Here is a 19068-nt window from a genome sequence, read left to right as displayed (position 1 = left end):
AGGAGAAATATTTGTGCAGCTCTGGAAGCCAGAGTGAGAATGACCCTCAGACAGGCACTAGCTCTGACCTGGGGACCAACCCGCTGCGGGATCCGCTGACCGAGCGCCATTCCCCTAGCCGAGGCACCTGGCTCCGGTCTCCTCACACCCAGGCCTGTCCAAGCCGGCTGGCAGCCCCTGCTGCTACTCGGTTTTATGCTGCGCCTAATGCTCGGCCACCTCTGAAGTCGGGGAACCCCAGGGGGAAGCTGATATGCCTCAGCCCCTCTGGTCCCGCCCGGAGCGGGGCCCGGCTGCCGGGAAGACTTAAGAGGAAGAGGAAGGAAATTAATCTTGCAGTAGGTTCTAGAGTGCCATCTGGTGGCCCCTCTGGAGCCTCAAGGAGACTCGATAATCCTCTGTCTTCCCGGGAAGAAAGTGTCTGGACCTGAAACTTGTTTGTAAATGACAGGTTAACAGCTGGCCAGACTTTCAGACCTGAGCTCAGGAGGTCTTCCGAGGATAAGGGAAAGGAGGTATTTACCTGGGAGACTCAGGCCTTGCTCATCGATCACGGAAGTTTGGAATATTAGAGTTGAAAAGTCATCCAAAATTATTAGTTCAAATGCCTTTGATGTAAGAAATTACCTTTTTATATAGTTTTCAATGTCTGCTTACTTTAAATATATATATATATATATATATATATATATATATTTGGCTGCACTGGGTCTTAGCTGAGATCTTTGTTGAGATCTTCTGTCTTCATTGTGTCTAGTTCCCTGACCAGGGATGGAATCTGGGCCCCCTGCATTGGGAGTGTGAAGTCTTAGTCACTGGACCACAGGGAAGTCCCTGCTTAGACACTTCTAGCGGCAGCAAGGTCAGTACAGATTTTCACAAAGTACTGACCTCTGGGGCTGGACATTTCTGGTTGATAGAATTTCTTTTCAGGAGGTGCCATTAATAATCTCCATTTTTGGAGGTGTCCTCCCTTAGGCTCACCATGGTAGAACATAGGCTGTTGTTTCAAATCTTGCCTGCAGCTTGCCCCTGACCTTAATTACGGAATTACAGGCCTACAGTAGCTCTGCATAAAGGGAGACTATTGTGGCCCTTGATTTGGGTAATTTCCTGTCACTTCCCTCTTCATCTTGCCTGCAAATTGAATGTGCCAGGTATACTCAGTTGCTCAGTCATCTTGGACTCTTTGCAACCCCATGGACTGTAGCCTGCCAGGACTGTACCTCTGCCCATGAAATTTTCCAGGCAAGAATACTAGAGTGGATCGCCATTTCTTTCTCCAGAGGATCTTCTCAACCCAGAGATTGAAACCAAGTCTCTTGCATTTCCTGCATTGGCAGATGGATTCTTTACCACTGAGACACCAGGGAAGCCCAAACTGATAAAGTTAAGACTCAGAGAGGAGAAGTAACACAACCAAATACATGGCTTGAAAGGGACAGAGTGAGAATCAAACCCAGTCTCTTAACTCTAGCACAAAGCTCTTCACCCTAAATTTGTATAAAGCAAAGCAGGTCTTCCCACCCCATTGTGAGACTTTAGACTTGGGTGGGAGTGGGTAAGAGTGGGAGAAATGGTCATACTCTAGGTAGATTTGAAAGTCAGGGGCAATAAAACTTGCTGAGGAATTGGGTGTGGGATATTGGGAAGGGGTGTTGATATAGGAACCTAGAGGAGATGAGGGTAATTGTACATTAAGTCAGTGTAATGGATGGTATTTGAAGTTTTGACAGTGGTCACCATTACCCCACGATTGAATTTAGAGAAAAGGAATTGACAAGCACTACACCCTGGGACATTCTGATGTTGAGAAGCTGTGGAGATGAGGAACCAAAAAAGGAAATTGAAAAGACATGGTCAGTGAGGCAGAGGAGAACCAAGAAAAACCCGTGTCTCAGCCAGGTGAGAGCATTTCATGGAGGGGGTGGTGAACTGTTTAGCTGAATTAAAGCTCCTCAGCTGAAGGCCAGGGTTGTTTTCTCACAAACATAGTTTCCCAGTGAGCTCTGAACACAGGTGAATACCCAAGGGCTTGAAAAGCCACATACTTTATTGTTCCTAGAATTTATTGGGAGGGGCAGGGTGATGGGGAAGTGTGCGCCCAATATTACTAACTCTGTAATTCATCTTCCCTGATATCTTTTTTATTTTTTTGGCTGCTCCATGGGGCAGAGATGGAACCCATGCCCCCTGCAGTACAAGTGTGGAGTCCTAACCACTGGATCTCCAGGGAAGTTCTGATAGCATTCTTTTGTACTCAGAAAATTCACATTTATTCTTGGTTATGTTTGTTTTTTCCTGTTTTTCTTTTATTAATTATAGTTTTTAAAAAATATTATTTGGCTATGCTGGGCCTTAGTTGTGGCATGCAGGATCTTTAGTTATGGCATGCAAATTCCTAATTGCAGCATATGGGATCTAGTTCCCTGACCAGGGGTCAAACTGGGGTCCCTTGCATTGGGAGCACAGAGTCTCAGCCACTGGACCACCAGGGAAGTCCCCTTTTATTGATGTATAGTTGATTTACAATGTTGTGTTAGTTTCAAGCATACAGCAAAGTGATTCACACACACATATGCACATGCGGAGAAATGAACAGCAACCTACTCCAGTATCCTTGCCCGGGAAATCCCATGGACAGAGCAGCCTGGTGGGCTGCGGTCCCTGGGGTCACAAAGAGTCGGACACGACTGAGTGACTGAATAACGTACACACACATACATATATATTTTTTCAGATTATTTTCCATTATAGTTTATAACAAGATATTGAATATAATTGATCTATTTTATATGTAGTAGTGGGTATCTCGGAGAAGGCAATGGCACCCCACTCCAGTACTCCTGCCTGGAAAATCCCATGGATGGAGGAGCCTGGTAGGCTGCAGTCCATGGGGTCAAGAAAAGTCAGGCACGACTGAGCTTCACTTTCACTTTTCACTTTCATGCATTGGAGAAGGAAATGGCAACCCACACCAGTGTTCTTGCCTGGAGAATCCCAGGGACAGGGGAGCCTGATGGGCTGCCGTCTATGGGGTCGCACAGAGTCGGACACGACTGAAGCGACTTAGCAGTGGCAGCAGCAGCAGTGTTTATCTGTTATGGGCTTCCCAGGTGGCTCGGTGGTAAAGAATCTGCCTGCCAATGCAGGAGATGCAAGAGACACCAGTTCGATCCCTGTGTTGGGAAAATCCCCTAGAGGAAGAAATGGCAACCCACTCCAATATTCTTGCCTGAAAAATCCCATGGACAGAGGAGCCTGGTAGGGTATACAGTCCACAGGGTGGCAAGGAGTTGGACACAACTGAGCATGCATGCACACACATGGTGTGTTATCTATTAATCCAAGCTCGTTTATCCCTGCCCCTCTTTCCCAGTTTTCAAGTGAAGTCTTAGCTCATCATGTAATTATTACTTCAGGTACTCGACCTTTTATTTCCACATGAGAAACTACAGAAAAATGTACCTCATTTTCGAGTTTCCACACCACCATCACTACTTTTGAGCTGGGGAAGTGTCATAGGAAAGACCATGTGGTTTAGAGTGAAACAGACCTGGGTTTGAATCTCAGCTCCCTAATTTCCCAGGAATACGGCCTCTCTGAACCTGCTGCTTCATCTAGGAGAGTTAATATTTCTACAAGGTTGGGTAAGCAGTGCACTTAATATTGACATACACTGGTGTTCCAACAATGTCACTTCTCCTTGTTAGGATCTCAGGCCTCTGGGCTTTTTGAAACCTGCTATCCTAGAGTTCTTATAGGAGACACTGTTAAGCAGCATTTCCTTCCAGATTATACTGTTTTCCCAGAGGCTTTGTCACTTCCACGTCATTAGCCAGTCTTTCTTGGTCAGAATTAAGGCCTGTGTACTAGATCTTCTTGTAGCTTCCCTCACCTGACAACACTGTTAACAGCACAAGTCAGGCTATATGTCAGCTGATTTTTCTATACCAGAGTAAGACTTTCGACAAATGCTTTCCTTTGCTTGCCAGTGGGGTGGGCTTCAGTTTGCAATCACCCTAGCTTCTTTCCTAATATTTCAGACCAAGGGCTACAGACTCTTCATATTCTTTTGTTCACAGGATAGATTTTGGATTTCTATATGTTAGTCTATGTTGTCTCCCTCACAACATGTTTCCCTTCCTTCAGAAGCTTCTGAAAGCAGAGCTGTGGGGCTCAGAAGGGAGAACAGAGATGTTAGAGTCAAAGCCAATGGTCCAAGTGTCTACCTGATTGTAGGTCCAGGCTTTTCTGCACCCATACAGAAAAGAGCAGGTGAGGCATTCAGTCTTACTCATAATTTTCCCAGGGGCAAGGTTTCAGGTTAGTGTGGAAAGCAGGCATGGTCTGGATTATTTGCAGAAGGTAGGGAAGCAGGAGAAACTAGTGCAGGAGCTGCTGGACTCCTGTTAGTATTGTTCCACATCCGGTTGTTTCCGTTTCCACAGCGGTGCACCCAAGGGAAGCACTGACAGACATCCAGACCCATCCACGTGGTTGTGCTGAGCAAAGGGAAGACTGAGAGGCTGAATGATCACAGACACAGCTGGGCCCAATGAAGAGGTGAGCGCCCCCAAGTCTCCAAGAGGGAGGCCCACTGGTACTACTCTCCACCCTTTGGTGGAAGGGACTATGGTGAAGGAGGAAGTCAAGATGATGGGAGATGCTTCACTTGGGAAGGCTTAATAGCATTCTGCATCCCACCCACAGTAGCTCAGCCCTGCAGAAGCCATGCTGCCTGCCCCATGCACACTCCTTTTTGTCTTATCCTGATGCAAAGGGAAAGAAGAGAAGGGTTTCTCCAGTCATGCTTCAGTGACTGGGCTGTTTGGAGGCTACAGGATGGGAAAAACATTTCCATGCTCAGTTACGGGCCAGAATGCCCTGTGTCCAGAAACACAAGCTCACAGCTATGGGCAAGGTAGCCTCTCACCCCCTAAGGCCCATGGGCTCCTTGTGCTGCTGGACTATGAAGCACACCTGAGGGAAGCCTTCTGAGTAATGACAGCTCAGCCCTGGCTCACCTTCCCCCTGCCCCAGCCTGGGCTGTCACAGTTATCTCCACTGGAGTAGTTAGGGAAGAGAACTGTCAACCCCCGGCACATCCCTGGTGACAAGGGAGCACTGCTCTGATGGTGGGGGGGGGGGGGGTGCGGAGGTGGGCAGCAGCAGTGGTGAAGGAATCCTGACCATGGTTGGTAGGCTCGGCCTCTGTTCACGTGAGGGCCTACATATCCCAAAATATGGTACCCACAAGCTCAAGAAGGAAACCAGAAGAAAAGGCCGTGATGTTGGTACTAAGACATTTATTACATCATAAAAAGTCCATTGTTTTCCTGTTTTTCCATATGTACATGCTCCGGGGGGCAGTCCTTTTCTCCAGTCCCACCTGCCCACTCTATGGCGCAAATCAACTCTCCAAACTGACCAATTAATAAAAGAGGAAAAACTAGAGGTGGTAGTCCAGGGCTAGTGGGAGTGGGGCTGGGGAAACAAAGTGCAGAGTGGTTGACTTGGCTCTCGATGCCTGACACGGGCAGGACGGGCACAAGGGCGGGCACTGCAGGGCTGGTACAGTGATGCCTCCCTCCCCGGAGCTGCCAGGCTGCAGGTGATACCTGAGTGTGCTCTCAGGTTGGACTCCCAGAAATGGAGAGCAGAGGAGGAAGGTCCCACAGACTATCTGTGGGTCCTAGGAGGGGCCATAAAAGTTCTATTTCCTATCCCCATCCAAAAAGCAGTGACAGCCGCTTGGGCTGGGACTGAAGAGTCTGTGGCCCCTGGGACAGCTGAGAGCGGGGCCAGGGACAGCCTGCTTGGAAGTACTGGTCCTGATAGCTGAGGAGCCTGCCTTAGTTGACCTCAGAGGTGGGCATGGGGTCTGTGGAACGAGGTGTGGCCAGGAGGGGCACAGGTGAGGTGGCCTCAATGAGAGCAGGGTTGAGGATGATGGGCAGAGTCATGGGGGGCACGCCCACCTGCAGAGGGGAGGCCAAGGGCTGCAGGATCAGTGGGGACTGAGCCAGCGGTGGAGGCCCATCTGGGGTAGGGCTCAGCCTGCTGGGGCTGGACGCCACTGGTGATCCAGAAGAACTGCTGTTAGCAGGTCGGGGGCCCTCGGGCTTCTCAAAGTCTAGAGGAAAGCAAGATGGCTGTAGTCAAACCCCCTTACAGTCCGCAGCTGGTTTACCACACTTCTGCTCCTCCCCATTCCTGTGAGCAAAATGACTCCTCCCAGTCTACATAGTTGAGACTGTCTGCTTGAAACTTATTCCAGTGTCCAGTTACCTCATACCTACCCACTCCCCCCACTGTTGTACCTCCAGTCAGATTAATTTTGGTCTGCTTTTTACTAGCATCCCTGAAGGGCACCTCTGCCTCTTCATCCCAAGTTCCCAAACCAGCCTTCTTCTCTGAAGCCTGCAAATCCCAGGCAGCGAGCTCATCAGACCTGGCCCTGCAGTCTCCCACAGGAAGAGCAGGTGAGCCGGATCCTGTGGCTCCTCCTTTCCCCTGGCTCACTGCCTGTGCTCAGCAGCAGTCATAAAGTACTCTGGGCCTCCTCTTAGGCCTTGACACCCAGCAAGCTCGCTCAGAGGGACTCACCACAGGTCCCCAGCTCAGAGGGCATGTCTGGGGGAGGTGGATGGCCAGGGCTCCTAGTGTCACCAGCAGCAGGAGTCAGGTGTGCTGAGGCCAGCGGTTTTGAGGCATGAGGCTCCATGGGCACAGGGTCTGGGGATGGCAGAGAATCCAGATGGCAGCTCTCAGTGTGTTCTCTGAGTACAGTCTTGGCTGCCTACTAGACTTCCCACCTACCCAGGGCACAGAGAACTAGGTATTAGCTCCAGACTCTCTCTGATAAAGTTGGCCGGAGCCCCCTACCCTGGATGACCGTTTGCTTGAAGAGCTCATCTCGCAGGTGGGGCAGGAAACAGTCAATGCGCTCCCAGGTGATCTCCCAGAGGGCTGAGGGGCTGCCTCCTCGGGCATCTGCACTGTGGAAAATCTCTGCTGTGTCCATCACCAGAAGCATGTTCTTCAGAGACTCTGGAATGGCCTCTGACTGCAGATGGCAGTGGGACCATGAGAATGGGAAAAGGGATATGGAGGAATATGGTAAGGAGGAGATAGCCACCAAGGGGGAAACAGCAAGTCTTCCCAGAAGGCAGGAGAAGACACAGGCAGCAGCGTTGGGCTGAGGCAGAACGTACCAGTAAGTCACTGGAGCCTGCATGCATGTACTTGTCCATGAAGTCCAGGATGGTCAGCCAGAGGGCCGCAAAGGTGGAGAGCGACAGCAGTGGAGACAGGTGCTGCAGAAAGACCTACGGCCCCCAGCCCCTTTCAGCTGAGAGGAAGGTAGGAACCTTCTGCACCCCTCTCCATGGACAGGAGGCAAGCCTTCTCTATCTTTCATGGGAATCCTGGATCAGAGACTCCTCTGAATTCCAAAATCCTCCTGGGTCCTGCTGAGTCTCTACAGCTGGGGGTCATAAGTGCCTACACTACATCTCTGGGTCCTCCCAGGCTTCTGAAGTGGCAGGTGTGGAGAGAGTGGGTGTAGGTACAGGGTGGTAGGGTGGTGACAGTACCTTAGAGAGCAGGGTTGAAGCCCTCATCCGTGTCTCCTCCATCCCACCCACATCCGCAGGGCTGATGTTCTCCAAGAGCTTGGTCAGTAGAGGAAACAGAACCTGGTGGGTAAAGAGTCAACGTCTCTCCAGAGGGGTCAGGTGGCAGCCTTGCCCACCTGACCCTGGGTTGGGGAGTGTGGGTACAGAGCAGGAGGGAAGGTATAATCAACTGAGGATTGACATTAGTGGCTCTTCAGGCTGCCAGGGGATCCCTGTCTTTAGGATTTGCCCTTTACCTTAAGACTAGAGGGAAGGCCTACCTTGTTAAAACAGGACTCCCATTCCAGAGCATCTAACTTCTGAAGATCATGCACCAGCAGTGCTCGCTGCAGATACGTCAGTGCCTGCATCCTCACCTGCCGCCGGGCATCACAGCACAGGCAGGCAATGCCTGAGAACAAGAACAGGCTCAGATCCTTCAGGCATCCTGATCTTGGTACTTCCTAATCACCAGCTCCACCTCTGCCCCTGCTCCCCTGAGGTTTACCCTGCAGTAAAGGGCACCAGCAGTGAGCCCAGAGGGTGCGTGAATCAGCTTCAATCTTCCGGCCGCCTGTCTCCAGGTGGCGCTGCTCCTCCGCCCATGAGCTGTAGATAGAGGCTGCCCTTGTGTGCAGGGTGTGCATCAGATCTAGCAACTGGGATCACAGGAGGGGCAGGACACAAATGGGGTTAGGTCTGCTGGAGCCCCTCCCCAACAGCCCACTCCCACTGTCCCTGACTGAGTCCTCAAGGGAGCCTCTAGGACTGATCGCACCACACTCCTCTCACCACTCTCTGCAACTGTGTGAGCTGGGTGTCCTAGTCCTGACCAGTGTTTTCCAAAGACAGGTATTACTCCCAGTAGCAGGGACTTGAGGTGTGTGCACTAAGAATTTAATAACAAGTACATAGTGAGAAAGGCACTTTCTTTTCACTTCTCTTTCACCCTGATGACAGATTAAGCCTCATATTCATTAATCTCATTTAAAAAATGGCAAATCTCAGGCTCAGAGGCTTTGACAGGCAGTACTGAATTCAGATTGATTATATTCTTTGCAGCCAAAGATGGAGAAGCTCTATAGTCAGCAAAAACAAGACCGGGAGCTGACTGTCGCTCAGATCATGAACTCCTTATTGCCAAATTCAGACTTAAATTGAAGAAAGTAGGGAAAACCGCTAGACCATTTAGGTATGACCTAAATCAAATCCCTTATGACTATACAGTGGAAGTGAGAAATAGATTTAAGGGCCTAGATCTGATAGACAGAGTGCCTGATGAACTATGGAATGAGGTTCCTGACACTGTACAGGAGACAGGGATCAAGACCATCCCCATGGAAACGAAATGCAAAAAACCAAAATGGCTGTCTGGGGAGGCCTTACAAATAGCTGTGAAGAGAAGAGAAGCAAAAAGCAAAGGAGAAAAGGAAAGATATAAGCATCTGAATGCAGAGTTCCAGAGAATAGCAAGAAGAGATAAGAAAGCCTTCTTCAGTGATCAATGCAAAGAAATAGAGGAAAACAACAGAATGGGAAAGACTAGAGATCTCTTCAAGAAAATTAGAGATACCAAGGGAACATTTCATGCAAAGATGGGCTCAATAAAGGACAGAAATGGTCTGGACCGAACAGAAGCAGAAGATATTAAGAAGAGGTGACAAGAATACACAGAAGGACTGTACAAAAAAGATCTTCACGACCCAGATAATCATGATGGTGTGATCACTCACCTAGAGCCAGACATCCTGGAAGGTGAAGTCAAGTGGGCCTTAGAAAGCATCACTACAAACAAAGCTAGTGGAGGTGAAGGAATTCCAGTTGAGCTATTTCAAATCCTGAAAGATGATGCTGTGAAAGTGCTGCACTCAATATGCCAGCAAGTTTGGAAAACTCAGCAGTGGCCACAGGACTGGAAAAGGTCAGTTTTCATTCCAATCCCAAAGAAAGGCAATGCCAAAGAATGCTCAAACTATTGACCAATTGCACTCATCTCACACGCTAGTAAAGTAATGCTCAAAATTCTCCAAGCCAGGCTTCAACAATATGTGAACCGTGAACTTCCTGATGTTTAAGCTGGTTTTAGAAAAGGCAGAGGAACCAGAGATCAAATTGCCAACATCTGCTGGATCATCGAAAAAGCAAGAGAATTCCAGAGAAACATCTATTTCTGCTTTATTGACTATGCCAAAGCCTTTGACTGTGTGGATCACAATAAACTGTGGAAAATTCTGAGAGAGATAGGAATACCAGACCACCTGACCTGCCTCTTGAGAAATCTGTATGCAGGTCAGGAAGCGACAGTTCGAACTGGACATGGAACAACAGACTGGTTCCAAATAGGAAAAGGAGTGTGTCAAGGCTGTATATTGTCACCCTGCTTATTTAACTTATATGCAGAGTACATCATGAGAAACGCTGGACTGGAAGAAACACAAGCTGGAATCAAGATTGCTGGGAGAAATATCAATAACCTCAGATATGCAGATGACACCACCCTTATGGCAGAAAGTGAAGAGGAGCTAAAAAGCCTCTTGATGAAAGTGAAAGAGTAGGGTGAAAAAGTTGGCTTAAAGCTCAACATTCAGAAAACGAAGATCATGGCATCCAGTCCCATCTATTTCATGGGAAACAGATAGGGAAACAGTGGAAACAGTGTCAGACTTTATTTTGGGGGGCTCCAAAATCATTGCAGATGGTGACTGCAGCCATGAAATTAAAAGACGCTTACTCCTTGGAAGAAAAGTTATGACCAGCCTAGATAGCATATTCAAAAGCAGAGACATTACTTTGCTGACTAAGGTCCGTCTAGTCAAGGCTGTAGTTTTTCCAGTGGTCATGTATGGATGTGAGAGTTGGACTGTGCAGAAAGCTGACCACCGAAGAATTGATGCTTTTGAACTGTGGTGCTGGAGAAGACTCTTGAGAGTCCCTTGGACTGCAAGGAGATCCAGCCAGTCCATTCTGAAGGAGATCAGCCCTGGGATTTCTTTGGAAGCAATGATGCTAAAGCTGAAACTCCAGTACTTTGGCCACCTCATGCGAAGAGTTGACTCATTGGAAAAGACTCTGATGCTGGGAGGGATTGGGGGCAGGAGGAGAAGGGGACGACAGAGGATGAGATGTCTGGATGGCATCACTGACTCGATGGACGTGAGTCTGAGTGAACTCCGGGAGTTGGTGATGGACAGGGAGGCCTGGCGTGCTGCGATTCATGGGGTCGCAAAGAGTCGGACACGACTGAGTGACTGAACTGAACTGAACTGAGTGTATGGACAGATGTAGAAATTTTTGTTTTCATCGTTTTTCTAAGGTTATTCTATTTAAAGCAATTAGTTCTCCATTTATTTAGGGGTATAAAGTCTGCTCATAAAATAAACGTTGTACGTTTTGAACAGACAACAGAATAACTAGAAAGAAACAAAAACTGGTGGCAGTGGTTCCCTCTGTTAAGAACTTAGCAGCTAGGGACAGGAATGGAGTGGGACTTTTATCTGTTTACCCATTTGTACCTTTTGAACTTTGTACTATGTGCATTAGAATTATTTATTTAAAAAATAAACTATAATTTTAAAATTAAGCAAATGAAGACTTACAAGTAGCCTTGGATAGGGAAACAGTGTGGGTGCTAGCCGAGGACTTGGGCTGGGAAAATAGGCCCTTCCTCTTAGCCCTGGCTGTCCCTGGCCCCACCAAGACTCCCGACGTCAGGTACAGGGAGAGGAGAGGAAGTAAAGGGTGCCATACTTACGTCCTGACTGACCTGTAAAGACACCGTATGGTAGCTGGCTGGCACACCTTCATCCTCATCATCGTCACTATGCCCGCCCCTAGGGGCATGTTGGCTGGAGGTTCGAGGCCGCCGAAGCATTGAGCCTTCCTTGGATTTTTTCTTGAAGCGGTTTCCTTTGTTGTCATATTTGTGACTCTTGCCACGTTTCTCCTGGGACTTGCACCCTGAGCAGGGCCAGACCCAGGTCACATTTCACATCTATGGGCATGGGTGGCCTGCCTTTCCCCTACTTTGCCCCGTAATTCACATGGCTACTCCCCAACTGCCCCTTCATCAGGTGACCCACCGCCATTTAGACTGGCCTCCACAAAGATGCGGAGAGTCTTGACACAGAGCTCGAAGTTGTCAGGTGTGATGTGGGCAGCGTCACGCACGATGAAGGACAGTGACTCCACACACTTGAGCAGGGACTTGGTATCATGTGGCCCAAGGTCCAGCCCCACTGTTAGGCTGTACTGATTGACCAGGGGTGAAGGACCTGGCCGGCTGGGCCCAGGCCCTGGCTTGGAGTTATCGATGTCATCTTTCCCCACCTGTTGAGTACAGAAGAGCTGAGAATCCAGGCTTGACCCTGATCGTCCCCTAGATGCCCTCTCAAGGACCAGGAATCTTTTCCACAGGCCAAGGGTGGGGAGACTCACCCGCTGCCCATATGCTCACTCACCACTAACCAGCCGCTGTTGACCACATCAGCATCTGTGGCTGATCGATGAATCTTGCCAGGTCTGCCATGGTCAGTGTAGACCTCTGAGTCAGAAGTGTACCCTCGGTCCAGGCTCATATCATTTTGATGGTAGGATGGGAGTTCACTATCTGACTGGGCCCCTGAGACAGCAGGGAAAGGGGCAGAATCAGGGTGGCAATGGGGATGTTGGGATGAGGGATAATTTCAGTTATCAGAAGAAAAGTGCTGAAGCCTGGCCTCTCTTTTCTCTGGGTCTAGATTAGTTTCAGCTCTGTCACCAGAGGGCTGAAGGGTGGCCTGGAGAGCTGCTCTCTTGACCAAATGGGGCAGCAGGCTAATTTGGGCTCTGGGTGGCATCTAGTAGCGGCTGTTGGGGAGGGAGATGGCAGTGAGGACAGTTTCTGGGGAAACAGTCCTCAGGACAGTAGGAAGCCTGGCTCATAGCCTTTTCCATTGCCTGCTTGCCTTTACGCTATTAGTCTGTGAGTACTGGTGAGAGGCCAGTGGGCACAGAAAGCCCTGGAAGCAGATGGCAGAGCCAAGGGTATTTAATCTGATGAACACAACAACCTGTGTTTTGTTTTCCTGTCTCAGCCACAGGGGCCATGATTGGTTATCTGCCACTGTGGATCTCCCTGGGAAAGGGCTTACCAGCATCAGGTGCGTCGGCCCTGGCTGTGGCCTGTAGGGCAGCTGGAGGCTTTACACCTGAGCCAATGCACTCCAGCAGTGTGAAGAGGGTGGCCCAGTCATCGCCTGAGTGGATATTGGCTGCGTTGGTCTTAAGGAGTTCATGGAGCCCATAGGCTACCTGGTGACTGACTCGGGACAACACGCTGGGCTTCATTAGTAACAAAATGCGCAGGGAGAGCAGTACCTGGGGAGCAAGAGTAGGGAGCAGGAAGTAGAAAGTGGGCACACAGTATCCTGTCTAGCCTCTTTCCCCAGCAGTCTCCTTAGGCCAGTGAGGATGCTTCAACTAAGACCCAACTTAGGGTACTCTGTGGACAGATGGCCAGGGGCTAGGGATGGGGGCAAGAAAGAGGCAAGTTATAAAAGGGCAACACAAGGGATCCTGTGGTGGTGGAACTATTCAGCATCTTCCCTAGTGGTGGAGACACAAATCTACACAAGTGATTAAATTGTGTAGAACTTAATACACATATGAGTACAACCAAAACGGGAAATCTGGTAAGATTAGTAAACTATATCAATGTCAGTATCCTGGTTAGGATACTATACTATCGTTTTGCATAAAGCTACCACTGGGGTAAAATGGGGAATGTATACAGACAGCCCCCAACTTATGATGATCTGACATAGGTTTTTTTGGACTTTACAGTGGTACAAAAGCAATACACATTCAGTAGAAACCATATTTAAGAGTTAATTTTTTCCAGGGCTACTCATGTGCATGCAGTACAATACTCTCTTGCAATGCTGGGCAGTGTCAGGGTGCCACCGCTCCCAGTCAGACATGCCATCATCAAGGTGAACAACTGATGCACTTACAACCATTCTGTTTGCCCTTTTCAGTACAGTATCTAATAAATTACCTGATATCCAACACTTTATTATAAAAGACTGCATATGAATCTATAGTTTTCAATATAACTCTATTGATATATAGTTATATAGGTATATATATATAACTTTTAACTCAATATTAAAAGTTTAAGTTTTAAAAAACTGAAAAAAAGACCAGTAACATTATGCAAAACTACAGTATAATATCCTAATCAGTAACATTATGCAAAACTATAGTATAACATCCTAACTAGGATACTGACCATGATAGAATTCTCTAATCTTATTCAGATTTCCCCAGTTTTACTTATATGTATATTAAGTTCTACACAATTTAATTAAGTGGAGGTTTGTGTTTCCACCACTAGCCAAGATGCTGAATCGTTTCAACACCACAGGATTCCTCGTGTTCTTTTATAACCACACCTGCCTCTTTCTTGGGCTTCCCTGATAGCTCAGTTGGTAAAGAATCCGCCTGCAAATCCAGGAGACCCCAGTTCAATTCCTGGGTTGGGAAGATCCCCCGGAGAAGGGCTAGGTTACCTACTCCAGTATTACTGGGCTTCCTTTGTGGCTCAGTTGGTAAAGAATCCATTTGCAGTGTGGGAGACCTGGGTTCGATCCCTGGGTTGGGAAGATCCCCTGGAGAAGGGAAAGGCTACCCACTTCAGTATTCTGGCCTGGAGAATTCCATGAACTCTTTCTTGCCCTGGTCCCTAGCCCCTGGCCATTTGTCCACAACTTCTAAAACTCTGTCAATCAAAAATGTCATATAAATGGAATTATACAGTATATAACCTTTTGGGATTGGGTTTTTTCATTTAGCATAATTCCCTGGAGAACCATCCAAGGAATTGTGTATCAATAGTTTGTTGCTTTTAGTTGCTGAATAGTATTCCATGGTATGCATATACTACACTTTATGTTGAAAACCATCTGGGCTGATTGTAGTTTTGGCTACTACAAATAAAGCTTCTGTGAACATTCATGCACAGGTTTTTACAAAAGTTAGCTTTCATTTCTCTAGGATAAGCACCCAAGAGCACAATTGCGGGACTGTGTTAAAACTGCATGTTTAGTCTGATAAGAAATGACTCTATTGTTTTACATTTCCACCAGCAATTTATGAGTGACCCACATCCTTGTCTGCATTTGGTATTATCACTATTTTTCACTTTAGCCATTCTGACAGGTGTGCAGTGGTATTTCACTGTGGTTTTGTGTTTCCCTGTTGGCTAATGATTTGAACATCACTTAATCTTTTTCATGTACTTATCTGCCATCTGTGTATCTTTTTCATATATTTCACTCATTTTCTAATTTTTTTTTTACTGTTATGTTTTCTGTTATTTTACATTTTAGATATTAGTCTTTTTTCAGGTATTTGATTTGAAAACAAACACTCCTTGTCTTTATATCCTTTCCACATTGGGCTCTGATAGAGTAGAATTTTTCATATTGATGAGTCTAATTTATCAGTTTTTCCTTTCACGGATTGTATTTTTGGTGTCAAGTCTAAGAACTCTTGGCCTAGCTCCCAAAGATATCCTCGTGTATTTCTTTCTAAAGGTTTCAGAGTTTTACATTTTACATTTAAATCTATAATTCATTTTGAGTTAACTTTTCTATAAGGAATGAGGCTTAGGTCTAGGTTCACCCCCTACCATGGATTTCAATTGCTCCAGCAATTAAAAAGGCTATCTTTTCTACACTGAATTGTTTTTGCACCTTTGTCAAAAAATTAATCAGGTTTCTTTGTGTGGGTCTGTTTTTGGCTTGTTACACTGATCCATGTGTCTGTCCCTCCAAAAATACCACAGTGTTGATTACTGTAGCTGTATAGTAAGTGTTAATATCACATGGAGTGACCATTCCCACCTTTTTTCTCAAAATGTCTTTTGGCTATTCTAGGGCCTGTGCTTTTCCATGTAAATCTTAGAATAAGCTTGTTTATGTCTACAAAAAAACCTTGCTGGGATTTTCATAGGAGTTGCATTAAACAGATCAATTAACGGAGAAATGATGTCCTTACTACACTGAATCTTTCAATCTATGCATATACTATGTCTTATTTATATGGGTCTTCTTTAATATCTTTCATCAGCATTTTGTAATTTTCAGCATACAGAGTATATACATGTTTTGTTAGATCTATAGCTAAGTATTTGATTTCATTTGGAAAACTTGAAATGGTTTCATTTTCTATATGATCATCGTTAGTACTAAAAAATGTGATTAACTTTTGTGTTTTGATCTTATATCCCCTGATCTTGCAGAATTCACTTATTATTTCTATGCTGGTTGTCTTTTTATAAATTGGGCAAAGGTCCTAAGCATGAGAACTAGGAAATCAGGTACAGGGTTGGGACTGCCACAAGGCAGTAGCCTTGTCCAACCCTACTGAGCACAGATGCTGAGTATCAGGCTTCATGCCTGAGGCCATTCCAGACTCACTTCCAATGCCACCTGTTAAGACTCCCCCAGCTCTGTGTAGATCACTGGGCTCATGCTATAGGGTATTAAATGAGCTCTCTGTTTCAGGCCATATCGATAACTAATACTGTGGTTCTACCCCTTATATACCTTCCTGCCCTCCCAGCTGCACTCTGCTTACCTGGCCACTGATCTCTTCTCTCCGGAGTAACCGAATGGCTAGGCGCAGCAGCCCCACCACTGCCCGCTCCACAAGGAAGCAGAAGTCCTGGGCGTGGACACATAGATGGTATAGATGGTCTCGAACAGTCTGCCACACACAGCCAACACGGTCCCTGAGAAATATAAGGGATGAGGACAGTCTCAGATGAAGAGGCCGGTAGGCAATAAGCCTTCTTTTCTGATTGAAGCTAGGCCCTTCAAGGCAGGTCTAATGAGCAAGCTTCTCCTCCACTGCCTGCAGCTTCCTGTGCTTCTTGTCCCTAGAGTCCACCCTGCAAGATGACTCCAGGCTTCCATCCCTTTGGCACAAGTCCAGTATGAGGCCTGCCTAAAGACTGCCTGCTACCTGTTCTCTAGCACAATCCTCAGCAGCATTTCCAGGCAGAAAGCAGCATCCTCTTCATCATAGGTCTCTTCATCTGGTGTCACTGAGACCAGAGCCTGGAGGAGAATAATTGCAGGAAAGAAGGCATGGAGAAGAAGCCAGCCACTGGCCCAGCCCTGACAGTGACTGAGGCATATGTCCCTGTCTCCCCTCCCAGACCCAGCCAGCCCTTTCATCCCTCTTTCCTCTCCACTCTGTACCTTCATGAGCTCCTGCAGTGACTCCAGCTGGAGGAATTTGCTTTCTGTGATCATCTTTTCTGGGTCACATTGCTAGAGGGGCACAAGGGTTCATGATAAGGACTAGAGGGAAGAGAATGTTCCCAAGAAGCTAGGAAGAGAGGGCAGAAGGAGTCAGCTCTGGTCACAAACTCTAGTGATCCTAGTCTTCAGTTCATACAGCTGTGTCTTATCTCGTACAGAAGGATCTAGGCTTGTTCACCAGGGGTGAGCAGGGTCAGTTACCTTGATACAGTCCAAAGCCATTCTCTTGGCCTCTTGGTTTTCAGTGGATGGGCCCCGCACACTAGACTGCTCAGTACCACTTAGTGTCAGCCAGCTCACAAAACTCAGCACTGTTGACTCTCCCCTGGAGAAAGAGGGTACAAGCTCTAGTGAGCTCTAGAGTTCTAATGCCCCCTCCCCAAAGTCTCTAGCCTCTGATTTGCCCTCACCGGTTCGATGGTGTCTCTTCCCGCTGTAGACATATCTTGCCATTGGGATCCACAAAGTCTTCTACCTAGAAAATCAGGTCAAGAATAATTTCTTCCCACATGCCTTTTGCATTTCCTATTCCTCTGAGTAAAGTTTTCTGGCTTTCTTTCTGTTGCCCTCTGCCCTCCACAACTGACAGGGTCCCCTCCAACTGGTCACTGGTAATGACTTCTACCAGCCTTCCTTCACAGCTATCCCCTGGCTGAAGATCTGTGGTCTTACATTTGAGGCGTTCCTGGTAAGTTTCAGTATGCATCAGGCCCAGTGCTATTCTCAACCATTTCTAAAAACAGACAGTACATAATCTTGGGCCTCTTGCCTTGTTATTATCGATTAGTCTCCTACCAAGAATTACCTCTACCATAGCCTTGGGTAGCAGTTGGGCTCGGAAGAGTTGCAGCATGGCCTCCATGATATTCTTCCAGCCCTCTCGTAGGATGTCACCATGACGGTGGGCCAAATGGAACACTGTCTTGGCTGCAATGTGGGCTTTAGGGTTGCTTCCAAACACAGTGGGCAGGTTCTCAATAGACTGGAAAAGAAGATGAGAAGAGGCTTAGAGCCTGGCAAATGAATTGAAAGGAGATTCTCTTTGGCCTGTACCTATGGTTCCTAAGGGTCCTTCTCCTATTTCTGCTTCAATCCCCTGTAATGTTGGTGAGAAGGGCTAACCTGGCTAAGGCCTTCTCCACTATTGTGTCTCCTCTCTCATCCCCATTATATGAGGTAATGCTAATCTCATCGCAGGGATGTCAGACAGAAATGGCCTAAGCTCTTCTGTAGTCTGGCTGAGTGAGAGAATATGCTGAAGGCAATCAGCTCCACAGATAAGGGTAGATCTATGGCCAAGGGAGAGGTCTTCCTTTGTAATGCCAAGGACACAGTTCCTGTCGATGCTCACCTCACTGCTGAGAGCTGTGAATTTGCATAGAGAGATGATGAGATTGTCAAACACATCACTGAGGCCATAGTGGGCGGAGATCATGGCGCACTTCCTGTAATGTCACATACCAGATACAGTCACTGAAAGGCCAGGCAGCCTTTCAAAGTCCTCAAGGAGGCCTGCTTGGGATTCTTCCCTAATCAGTCTCAGGAAAAAACCTTTTACTCTTGAGTCTGTTTAATACTGAGCTTTCCCAAGCTTCAGTCTCCCTCCAGAAACTCAGGAGGAACCCCATTCTAAGGACAATAAGAGTAGGAGTCAGAGAGGCATTGAGGCAATCATGTTAACTCAGAGAGGTGGAAGATTAAGACCAAAGTCAAATCCTGGCTACCTGAAGCCTGAGATGGCTTTTTGGATGATTGTCTCCTCGAGGCTTTTGTCAAAAACATAAGAGAGAGCAGCAATAGTGGGGCCCCAGGTCATGGTGAAGAGGTCAAGATCATAGCTGCCAGCAGGCACACGTAGGAATATGCCCTCTGGGGTGGCACCTCGATGAAGCAGCACATTCCACACGTAATTCTCCCGGACCAAGCCTGTCTGCTCCTCAGGCATCACAATTTCCTCATTCCTGTCAGGAGGTAACAAAAGGAGTAGGTGCACTGCTCTGAACTGACTGAGCACAATCTAGGACAAGGGGCTTTGCCCATAACTGGCACTTCCACCAATGAGAGGTCATCAAAACTACAGCTTAGTGGTCTGCTTCCCTGCCCACCAGTGGCACCAGGGATAAAGAAAGGAAGCATCCCAT

General features: G+C 47.4%; 1 protein-coding gene across 5 annotated transcripts in view; it reads right to left on the bottom strand.

Annotated features, from left to right (window-relative positions):
* Window positions 1-5312: 5312 nt before the first annotated feature.
* Window positions 5313-19068, bottom strand: part of GBF1 (golgi brefeldin A resistant guanine nucleotide exchange factor 1) — a 124289-nt gene continuing 110533 nt past the window's right edge. For 3 of the 5 annotated variants that reach the window (XM_068961261.1, XM_068961262.1, XM_068961263.1), the window contains 19 exons: window positions 18652-18888; window positions 18279-18372; window positions 17733-17909; window positions 17338-17402; window positions 17129-17252; window positions 16865-16936; window positions 16626-16720; window positions 16239-16392; window positions 12749-12974; window positions 12077-12237; window positions 11699-11945; window positions 11371-11576; window positions 8128-8278; window positions 7901-8031; window positions 7599-7700; window positions 7218-7331; window positions 6889-7069; window positions 6610-6738; window positions 5313-6136 (listed from right to left, as the gene is read on the bottom strand). In XM_068961261.1, the coding sequence (XP_068817362.1) occupies window positions 5856-6136; window positions 6610-6738; window positions 6889-7069; window positions 7218-7331; window positions 7599-7700; window positions 7901-8031; window positions 8128-8278; window positions 11371-11576; window positions 11699-11945; window positions 12077-12237; window positions 12749-12974; window positions 16239-16392; window positions 16626-16720; window positions 16865-16936; window positions 17129-17252; window positions 17338-17402; window positions 17733-17909; window positions 18279-18372; window positions 18652-18888 (2947 nt within the window). In that variant the 3' untranslated portion in view covers window positions 5313-5855. The remainder of the gene's footprint in view (window positions 6137-6609; window positions 6739-6888; window positions 7070-7217; window positions 7332-7598; window positions 7701-7900; window positions 8032-8127; window positions 8279-11370; window positions 11577-11698; window positions 11946-12076; window positions 12238-12748; window positions 12975-16238; window positions 16393-16625; window positions 16721-16864; window positions 16937-17128; window positions 17253-17337; window positions 17403-17732; window positions 17910-18278; window positions 18373-18651; window positions 18889-19068) is intronic. The other 2 variants (XM_068961264.1, XM_068961265.1) reach the window with 1 other exon arrangement.

Source organism: Capricornis sumatraensis, chromosome 23 (assembly GCF_032405125.1).
Source record: "Capricornis sumatraensis isolate serow.1 chromosome 23, serow.2, whole genome shotgun sequence".
Taxonomy (NCBI): Eukaryota; Metazoa; Chordata; class Mammalia; order Artiodactyla; family Bovidae; genus Capricornis; species Capricornis sumatraensis.
Note: the sequence above shows the minus strand (reverse complement) of the source record. Positions and strands in the feature narration are given on the sequence as shown.